General features: G+C 48.0%; 1 protein-coding gene across 9 annotated transcripts in view; it reads left to right on the forward strand.

The window, feature by feature from the left end:
* robo2 (roundabout, axon guidance receptor, homolog 2 (Drosophila)) overlaps nucleotides 1–10,623 on the forward strand; it is a 399,514-nt gene that overhangs the window by 353,711 nt on the left and 35,180 nt on the right. For all 9 annotated transcript variants that reach the window (XM_036536231.1, XM_036536226.1, XM_036536232.1 and 6 more), the window contains 4 exons: nucleotides 640–761; nucleotides 4,134–4,365; nucleotides 8,087–8,211; nucleotides 8,690–8,861. In XM_036536231.1, the coding sequence (XP_036392124.1) occupies nucleotides 640–761; nucleotides 4,134–4,365; nucleotides 8,087–8,211; nucleotides 8,690–8,861 (651 nt within the window). The remainder of the gene's footprint in view (nucleotides 1–639; nucleotides 762–4,133; nucleotides 4,366–8,086; nucleotides 8,212–8,689; nucleotides 8,862–10,623) is intronic.

Genomic DNA, 10,623 nt, shown 5'->3' on the forward strand with positions numbered 1-10,623 from the left:
AGTCTCCCCAAGGCAATGCTTCCAAAGTGAAGCGAATGGTCTGGCTGTTCTCTTGACTTTAGCTGGTGTCGTAAAACAGGAGATAACATTCTGTATGACTTCCTTGTGCAAACCCAGATTGGCTTTTCAGTATCAAACTTCATTATTTTCACGTAACTCCAACAGACCTTGGTCTTCTTTCAGTTTTTTTCCCCCCACTTCATTCCAAAAACGCCTTTCCTTGGCTGATAATGAAATGATTATATTAATATCATTTAAAAGAGATTTTTTTCCTCATTTCAAACGAATAGTATCTCACCAGAGCCCGAGTGGTCCCTGCATTTTCTCATTGCATTCATTTGGATTTTACAGGGACTTTGCTCATGGAATTGTTTGCCATTATGTGAAGTGTGACTGTGCTGAAGAGTTCTTGTCTCCTGCTGTTCTCCTCTCGCTCTCTCTCTCTCATGCAGAAATATTTAAGACAAACCCACCTTTCTCTCCGCCCTCCGCTCACAATTTCAGGAAAAAAAAATTCTGTTGTCAGCCTTGGGAACAAAAGAAAAAAGTATATGAACTTCTCTCTCCATCTCTGTCTCCCTCCCCTTCTCTCTCTTCCTCTGTGTCTCTCTCTCTCTCTTACTCCCTCCCTCTCTTCAGATATTAGCCCCCCGGCCCAAGGTGTGGACCACAGACATGTGCAGAAGGAGCTGGGCGAGGTCATAGTGCGCCTACACAACCCTGCGGTCCTCAGTCCCACCACCATCCAGGTCACGTGGACGGTAAGTTGCACAGTGATTGGTCAATCCGGCTGCTGGCAGAAAGCGTGACAGAAAACTGAGACTGCACATACTTTAGCCAAGACATTGGAATTGTTAGTAAATTAAATCTTTGACTTCGAGGACTATTGTGGTCGAACATTGTGAACAGCAACACGGGACAGAATTTAAAGTAAAAAGTGGCCCTTCCTGGTTACTACTGACTCAACTACTGGCCTGGGTGCTCAGTTCTAATCGGCATTCTGCTGGTCTTTCATTAAGACACAACTGGTGCACCATGGGAAAGAAGGAAAGGCACAAAAGCAGTACTTTAAGCATTGATTACAGAGCCTCAGACCAGCTTATGGGATACCTAGAGTTGCCTTTGATTCATCCACCTTGAGGATATAAACAAACAGAGCCAATATTGAAGGGATGCTGTGTCTTTGAAGTCAGCTAGGTGTTCCTCAGGGCTCATTTTTATGTTTTTTTGTCCTCGGAAAAAATGTCAGTCAACTTAACATTAAGTCTGTACTGCTTAGATAAGTAGTAACTGCTGACACTCAACAAAGGAACATCAAACAGCTGAAAAGAAACCAACTCTGCATGAAAGCTTCTCCCCTCCACCAGCTGCAGCAAACATTCAAAGAGAATTCGGGGACATCTGGTGGCTCATTAATCTAAGATCATTTTTTTTTGGGCAAAGCTGAAATTAAGACAAATGTTTCACATGCAAACAAATAAATTGTAATTGATTGTGCGTTTCATGTGTTAGGCATTCTCCCTCAGTCCTCATATCCTAGCCAATTTTTTTTTTTCGGTCATTTTTTGGCAGTGTTTCCCGTCCACCATCTTGAGAGCATTGCTTAATCATGCTGAAGCCCCCCCCCCCCCCCCACCCCACCCCGTCCCGCCCCCCCCCCCCCCCCTCCCCAAAACACACACCTCACCCCCAAACAACAGTCTGTCTGGCTCACCATACGGAGAGGCAGGTGCCAGGATTGCACTGTTTTATTCATTTAGAAACCGAAGCTGGACAGCTTTGGCACGAACAGCGAAGCCTTTATTGGAGCATATTGCCATAGTAACTCTTTTTGTCATTGAAGATTACACAGGAAAACCTTACCACTCCAACCCTGCTGCTCACCCCTCTACCCCCGAATGTTAATTTTTAACATGCACTCATCTACTCACTTCTGACTATATTTTTTCCCAGTAATGGTTTGAAGGCCTGTTGGAGATCACTGGATCACTATTGCCTCTACTCTGATGATCTGCTGCAACATTTTTAAGCACTGATGTTCATATTGTGCCCTTGGGAATGCAAAAATCTCAATGACCACAGATATCCATTCTGATGACCTACCATATTTCATAACCAAGGTGCCTCAGCAACTCGGGAGTAAACATCCATGCTGAACCCTTAGGAGCGTTTCCATCGCAGAAAGAGAAAGATTCCATGAAAGCACATTTCTGCCATCTCTTTTTATTAGCAGCAGTGTGGCCACATAATCAATCACCTCTGTTTCGGTAAACAGTAGGGGGGGGGGGGGGGGGGGGGGGTGGTATCCATAAAGCTTTTATATTCCCGAATCATTCAATTAATGAAAGTTAAACATGAACCAGAGAAACCATCGGGCTGATTTACTCCGACTCTGCCTGACGAAAAACAGCTGCTTAATATCCTCCTTAAAAGCCCCCTCTCACTTCTCCCACTGTTAATAAGCCATTACCGTGAGTTATTCCCTTCCTCCTCTGCATAAATTCAACTTTTTCCCCCCTCCTCCGAGTAAATGGGGGCTACGTTTTTGTTTTTTTTTTTTTCTTTGAGAGTTGGGTGCACGGCGCTGATCTTGGTCCTCGGTGTGGGACAGGCTTGTGTTTATCGCCCTGTGCGCGCCCCTGCCCCCTGCAGTCTCCAGGGTTACACAGCTTTACATCAGGTGCCTGGTGGCTTTCCCGCGTCTTGAGGGACGTTGCCGGGAGTTTTCAAGTTGTAATTCGCGACGCATGCATATGTATGCCTTTTTTACAGCCGTGTTTCTGAAAGCATTTTTATTGGACGATCCCCGCGCGGAGAGGTGGATTGTGGCGGTAATGTCACGCTGCTCCTCGCGGATGCTAATTGAGCTAAGTGTGTCAGTCGCGATGATAAAGGAGCCATTAAAGCAGTAACAGCCTCTAAAGCGGAGCGATGCTATCCGGGGGAAAAAAACACGCACATCTGTTGAACGGGAGCGTTTTATGGGCTTGCCTCGCCTCTCCTCTCCTTCTCCTTTATTCCTCGTTTCATTTCCCCTGCCTTTTTTGCTATCTCTTCTTCTTCTACCTTGTGTAACCAACCCCCCCCCCCCCCCCTTATTTATGCGAATGTGCACAGATGTTTCTGCCAATCATCCACATCTCAGTCAGGGGGTCTGGCCCTATCTGGGGAATTGGTCCCCCCCCCATTACTCCTCAGTTCTGGTCCATCCACCACCCTTCCCTCCCCATCCTCTGCTGTTTCTCCTGCAGTGTCAGTCAGCCCCAGACTGATGGGCTGAAGAGAAATGACACACTTACTTTCTGCTGCCTCAGTAAAAAAACGGGCGGAGGGGATTTGACTGAGGCATTTGAAATTTAACAAGGGGATTAATAAGGTGGACCGCAGAGGCTGTATCGGGCCTCTGTTCCGTGCGCAGACCCAGAGGGCAGGGGGTGGAAGTTAGTTAAAGTGAAATTTCACGCCCGCTCTGGAAATCCCTTCTTCGCTGAGTTAGAAATGCATGAGGTAACCAGCCAGGATCTGCAATGGATTCGAGTAAGCTGGGGCCCATCAAGACCAAAACTGGCGTGCTGATGGATTCGCTCTAGTTGTTACCAGTGTTCTGTGCACCTTAATTTCCTTCCATTGTGCAGTTTGGGTTTCTGCATCATGCCACTGCGTCAGTGTGAGGCGTAGCTAAGTGCTCCTTTTCTCCTCGAGATTCTTCTTGTTCTTCTTTTAATCGTTTTCCTCGTCATTTGTGCCCCCCATCCACTACACTATACAATCAACTGTTTTAGCTCCTCTTAACAATAGTTAGTTCCTGTCCCCTCTCCCCCTGTGGGTAAAAACCATAATACAAATAATCGCAGCACACTTGAAGTCAGCCCCCATTATAAGAAAAAAGGCATAACTAGCTAGTTCCCATGCCGATAAACAATAATTTACATTCTTGCATAGGTACCCACAAGCAGCTTCTAGTGTAGTAGCTTCAAGTTTTGAGACTTGCCTGATTTTTAATTCATTATAATCACCAGTGTTGTTTTTCGTGTATTATTGCAAACCCGGTTATGGAATTCATTGTACACTATGACCTCTCTGCAGTTCCCCCTCCTCACTGAGGGCTCTCGTTCTGTCCTGTGCCGGTGCAGGTGGACCGCCAGTCCCAGTTCATCCAGGGCTACCGGGTGCTGTACAGGCAGACGTCAGGGCTGTCCTCGCCGGGGCCGTGGCAGAGCCAGGACGTGAAGGTGCCCTCCGAGCGCAGCGTCGTGCTCTCCGGCCTGAAGAAGGGCGTCGTCTACGAGATCAAGGTCCGCCCCTACTTCAACGAGTTCCAGGGCATGGACAGCGAGTCCAGGACCGCTCGCACCACGGAGGAAGGTAAAGTCAAAAATGCTCCATGAGGAGGTCATTGCCCACAGGAGGCAAAGAGGCGCGGTCACATGTCACGTGTTGTGGAAGTATGGCCCTCCTTTTAACCCTAGGGGCAGCAGTGTGGTGGGGTGGTAATAAGCAGGGCTTGTAACTGCTTCTTCGCTTCCCATTGTATATCCTTGAGTAAGGCATTTAAGACAAATAGCTCAGGATGATATCTGTTATCATAGTCACCCTGGATGAGGGCATCAGCTAAGAAATCCTGTAATAACAGCTGTACCACTGTGTGATTTTGCGGTAATGGAGCAGTCAGCAGATACATTGTTTTTGAGCTTATTTTTCACATTTACTTCCCTCTGTGTGATGCCTGAGATAAGCAAAACCCCAGCCTGTCACTTTTTCAATTTGACAGTTTTCATTCAATCGTGTCCCTTCCTTTGGCACCATAAGGATATTATGCCTTTGTGCGACCATACCGAGCCCCAAAAAACACGCTGACCTTTTCTCCACCTGTTTGTTGATTGCCGGGGCCGTTTCTGAGGACGCAGTTACCCTGTCCATCACCCCTCAGTCACGTGGAATGGAATTGAGCGCCCAGGGGCCGGTCCGTGTGGCAGCCACTGAACTGCCACCAACCCCCCCAACCCCCCACCGTAAGGCCAAGCTGTTGCTCTGCGGTCTTACAACAAACCCCGAGAAGCAAGCGCCACACTGTCACGCACTCACAGGCCTTGGTCCTCCCAGCTGGCTCGGGGAGTTCTCCGCTCCCAGCGTTTGATGGAACTTGGATTGGCTCCACTGGCCGATTGTTGGCTGCTCCCATTTGTCCAGTGACGATAGGAGCCAGCAGTGACAGGGTTTAGGCAGTGCAGCCTGCAGACTGCCATGCCTCTCACAGGGCAGAGCTGCCAGGGCACTGCAAATATATGTATCCCTTATACATACACGACGTATATATAATGTGAGTGTAGCTTTTTAAAATGGCTCCCCTGTGGGGTAGCCTCGGCCCGGCCCGGCGCGGGGGGAGGGAGAGTTAAAATCCTGAGGAGGTGACAGGCCCATTTATTTCTGCGCGTCTCGGTGGAGCGGCCTATCTCCTGTGACCAGCGCCACCTCTGTCTGCACGGCTCTACGGTCCCGTCTCCGCCGCCGTCACTCCCCCCCCCCCCCCCCCCCCCCCGCACCGCTGTGCTCATGTCCCGGCAATTACAGGGACAGATAAAAACGCTCCGCTCATACTCGGTCATACAGTATCTGCATTCCCAGGGCCTCGCTCGCTCAGACACAACTAGAACGACCCGCTCTCTCTATCTCTCTCTCTGTCTCTCCGTCTTTCTCACTCTCTATCCCTCTCTGTCTCTCTCCATCTCTCTTTGTCTCTCTCTGGCTGTGTTTGGCATGGGCCAGGTCCTTCAGGCAAAAAAGTGTATTTGCACACTCACATACGCACACACACACACACACACACACACACACACACACACACACACACACACACACACACACACACACACACACTCACTCACTCACTCACTCACACCACACCCACCCAAACACACTCACACACATACACACTTGAATGTTCTCAATCACACGTGCGAACACATACACACACAACCACTTCTCTGCAATCCCCTCTTTTTGGTGGGAAGAACATGTAGCTGCTGTGTGAGTATGTTGAATTTTTTTTACAGTGTGCGTATTAATCTTTACCAATATCTTAAATAGCTAAACTTTCAGGCCTTTGCTTACAGTACTAATGTTAGGCCACAGAAAAAGGGAGCAAAGAAGGACGAGAACGAGACAAAACAACAACGAAAGCAGTTTCATGGCCATCGGTGTCTTCGTGCTACAGTAATATCCAACAGGACAGGAGGTTATCCTTTAGGACATGTCTGTACTGGCGTGCAGTTTGTGTTTGTGCTTGTTGATGTTGAGTTCTGCTGGCCGTGTTCAGTCCTCGGCGTTGAGTCTCTCCCAGCAGGGGATGGAGGACTCAGGCGCTCTCTGCCTGTAGAAGACGAACGGCTGGTGTCAGCAGTGCTGCCCCCTCTAGGGAACGAGGGATGCAGGGAGCAGGAGATTTATTGAGGATTAGAGTGTGCGAAGTGATTAAAATTCCTGTTGTCCATTAACACAATTACAGCCTTCGGAACGGCGATCCAGGAGGGAGCTGCGAGCAGGCTCCATCCTTCGTCATCTCCCTCTTTTGGGACTATCGCTCTCTCTCTCTCTCTCTCTCTCTCTCTCTTTCTATCGCTCTCTGTCTCTCTCTCTGTCGCTCTCTCTGTCTCTCCCTCCGTCTTTTCCTCTCCATCTCTTTCTCTCCCACTCTCTCCCTCTCTCTCTCTTTGTCTTCTCTTGTCTCTTACTCTTTGGGCCAAGTGGATGATACATGCACTTGAATGCATTCCAGCACTATGAAACCGGTTGAGCTATTACCTCATTTACAACAGGGATGTCCCATCAGTTATGCTAAACACACTTCACCCGTTTACAGGGGGAACTATGAATGGTAACAGCAGGTGTAGCAGTGGCTTAGTTCCCACAGAGCCTCTCACCTTTGACCTCCATGTGGTACCCAGAGGCCTACAGCCAGGTCTCTGTCAGGATGGAAGATTGGAGTGTTGATCGTCGGACAACAACAGTTGAAACGAGTGAGACAAACCAGAGGAGGGGTCATTCCCGCCAGCCAGACGTCACACAGCTGACGGCTTCATTAGCTTCGTCTTCATGGCTGTACATGAAAAATGTTTTTGCTTAGCTCTAATATGCATAACAAATTGCTAAATCAGTCACGTCATTAACATTGAATGACATTGTCTGTGTGTGATTGCTGTGGCACAATTAAACCCGAATTACACAGCATACCCTGCTAGGCTCGGTGGCCCCCTCATCCAGGGCCTCGCCGCGGTGACTGAGGGTGTCGGAAGGCTCACACAGAACGTGGCAGAAAATAAACCTCTCTCGTCCTGTTTTTCATTGGTGGCCATTTGTCTTCTGTAGGCCCGGTCTTTTGGGAGGTGACGGGGGTCTGGAAGACTGTACCCTATAAGAGATAAGCTAAAGCTGAGATTTAGAGCAATAGATGCATCTTTTTTTTTTTGTTTTTTTTTTTTTTATTTGGGGTGGGGATTGGATTAATTGAGCTGTCAGTGCTCCGCCAGCGTGTGGCTCTCCAGTCAGTCGCCGCAGAAATGAAAAGCGTTTTTTTTTTTAAAGCGGATTTTCCACACTGCCTGGCTGCGGAGCGCGGGTTCCATCAGGACACTGTTTCCATGTCCCTAACCCCTTTACCCCCCCACCCCCCCCCCCCCTTTTTTATTCATTCTGTCACCTTTTCCAGCCCAGTCTGAATGAATGTGATGCTATCAGCACAGTACTCGCACCCAGCCATCCTCCCAAGCCAGCATGCCAGTGTAGAGTCCCTCTCAATCCCTCCCCCGATTGATGCAAAAGATATTAAATCATTATCCAGCCTTCACCCTATCAGTGTCAGTCTTGCCCTTTTCTAATGTAAATCCCCATCTAATTAACTTCTCTACCTGCAGCTATGTGTCTGAAGCGCTAAGCAGTGCTACGCCCTCACCGCCTCTGAATAATGATGCTTTTTACACTCTGTGTGTGTGTAAGTGCAGAAACAGTGGACTCCGCTCAGCGTTTAAATGGGCGACTCTAAGGCCACGTGCTGATTTTCCGCTCGTCTCTCTCCCTGTCTTTTCGTTAGCCCCCAGTGCTCCCCCGCAGCAGGTTACGGTCCTGACGGTGGGGAACCAGAACAGCACCTCCATCAGCATCTCCTGGGACCCCCCACCCGCTGACCACCAGAACGGCATCATCCAGGAGTACAAGGTGGGCTCCTTGGGAGTGGACCTGCTTACGCAGTGTTTGAAGTATGCGTCACTTTGAGAGTTGGAGCATATACAACACTTTCTCTCTCATACCTCCTTGCCTTTGCGGACTTTGTGTCTGCATCTCCCTCACTGGTCTGGGACTGTTGTTAGCCTGGTCTGACGCTGTTGCTCATTCAGCTTGAATGGATACACCTCCATTCAACACTTCCTGTTCCTTTGTGCTCTGGATAAGAGCGTTTGCTAAATGAATGCAGTGTAATGTAATGTAACGTAATCACCCCCTACTTCTCGCTTTCTTTTCCCTCTGCCTTTCCCTTTCTCTGCTACTTGTGCTTTCTCTTTCCCATCCCTCTTGTCTGTTCCTGCCCATTTTGCTCCCTCTCTCCTTCTCTGTGTGCTCCCTCTCTCACTCCCTCTCTCTGTTTCCATATCTCCTCTCTCCACCCTCTTCACCTCCCCCCCACCCACTCTGTTAGATCTGGTGTCTGGGAAACGAGACCCGCTTCCATGTGAACAAGACGGTGGACGCGGCGATCCGCTCGGTGGTGGTGGGGGGCCTGCAGGCGGGGGTGCTCTACCGTGTGGAGGTGGCGGCCAGCACCAGCGCTGGGGTGGGAGTCAAGAGTGAGCCTCAGCCCATCGTCATAGGTAAGAGCGGGGGGGGGGGGGGGGCAGACCGGGGGGGGCCGAGGGGAGAGGGGGCGGGGCTCGGCAGGAGGGGGAAGAACGAGAGTCAGAGGAGCGTGGAGAATTCAAATGGATATTGATTCTGCGTGCCTAGGAAAAGGTAGGTTTAATTAGATTCTCGCGTGGGGAAAATCGGCCTCTCCAGATAAGAGACCGTTAGAAACAGAATAATCAATTTAGTAACTTTATTTAATATACAACATAATCATACTGAGCTGTATGAAATCAAATACTATTATAGTAATAGGTTTTTGAAACTGCAGGTCCATGGAATGAGAATGCAAACATTAGCTACCTAATACTTTGCTATTAAGAAATCGGTATTTGAAAGGCCGTAAAAGCAATCTAGCATTACACGTCGATAACCTGTTAAAAAGATTCAGTCACAACTGAAATTATGCCACATAGGCACAGTAGCTCAACCAAACATACCTCTGTGTTTTTATAGATTTGTATCAAAGAGAAATGTGCTTCTTTAAACCTTTTGCTGTACAGAAACATTCCGCTATATTAGCTAACTAATTTCCCTGATGTCTGCGGTCAAAATTCAATCATAAAAGCACATTTCAGTGGTAATGTGCCAACTACTGCCACAATAAAAAAGTAAAATCACAACCACTAGGTACTGAAGTTAGCATATAATGTCCCCTTAATGTTCCTGGAAACTTTGTCAGACTCAGAAAAAGATATTTGAACGAAGCCCCTTTGTTATAGTGGACTTGTTACATACACTGGTTTAACACATCCAAAAAATATACCTATGTGATTATTTAAATTAAACCAGGAAGGAAATAAAAAAGCCCCTTTTTTTGTTTGGGGGGGGGGGGGCGGTGGGCCTGGAATGGGCGGGAAGAGGGTTGGTTGGGGTTGACTGATATGCAGGGTCAGCTTTTGCTTGCAGAAATAAGGCACTAGTATTGACTTAACCGTATTTCTTTGAAGAGGCCCAAATGTTTGCCTTGCTTCATCTGTTTTGTGGATTACACAGAGCATCAGGTTCTACCTTGTCTGCCCCCCAGCTGATCCGGGATATAACAAGCTTTTATTTCCCCAGTGTCATAACTATAATCCGCCTTGATATCCTCACAGCACACATTAACAAGTCAGACATTGTTACTTTTGTGTTTGCTCCACAGCCAAACCCACTCTTGATGTATTTCATGGTAGAGAACAGGCCGTGTTTTAAAACCTGAGCCTGTTTTAAAAGCTGGATCAATTGCAGAGAGGCCCTGACCCCCTGGCTACAGTTTGTCTCTCGCTTCCTTTTTTTTTTTGACTGGGCAGAAAGTAAATCAGAACTTCAAAAAAAAAAAAAGCAAACATGGTGGCTCACCCGGGGCTTAATTATGAGATTTTAGGCTCTGGCTGGAGAAGGAGACTCCAAATCTAATTTCACAGTGCAATAGTTGCACCATAAAATCAAACTCTGCCCGACTCTCTGTCAATTTCATCTCTCTGAAGCGAAATTGACACACAGAATATATATTGGGTTGATTAACGCTCTCCTTCACTGAAGTATTTTATTTCGGGCGAGTGTGAGAAGTCAGATGTAGGTTTTCATGGCTTGAAGGTATTTGTCTGTTTACACTCGGACTGGATTTCCAGTGTTTAAATGTGTTGACATTTAACAGGCTACAGAAACCATTAAAAAATCAGACACCATCAGCCTACTCTTACAAATGGGGTCTGCACTGGGGTCGGCCTCCTGAGTTTCGGGTTCTTT

The sequence above is a fragment of the Megalops cyprinoides genome, chromosome 9, assembly GCF_013368585.1.
Source record: "Megalops cyprinoides isolate fMegCyp1 chromosome 9, fMegCyp1.pri, whole genome shotgun sequence".
NCBI classification, from domain to species: domain Eukaryota; kingdom Metazoa; phylum Chordata; class Actinopteri; order Elopiformes; family Megalopidae; genus Megalops; species Megalops cyprinoides.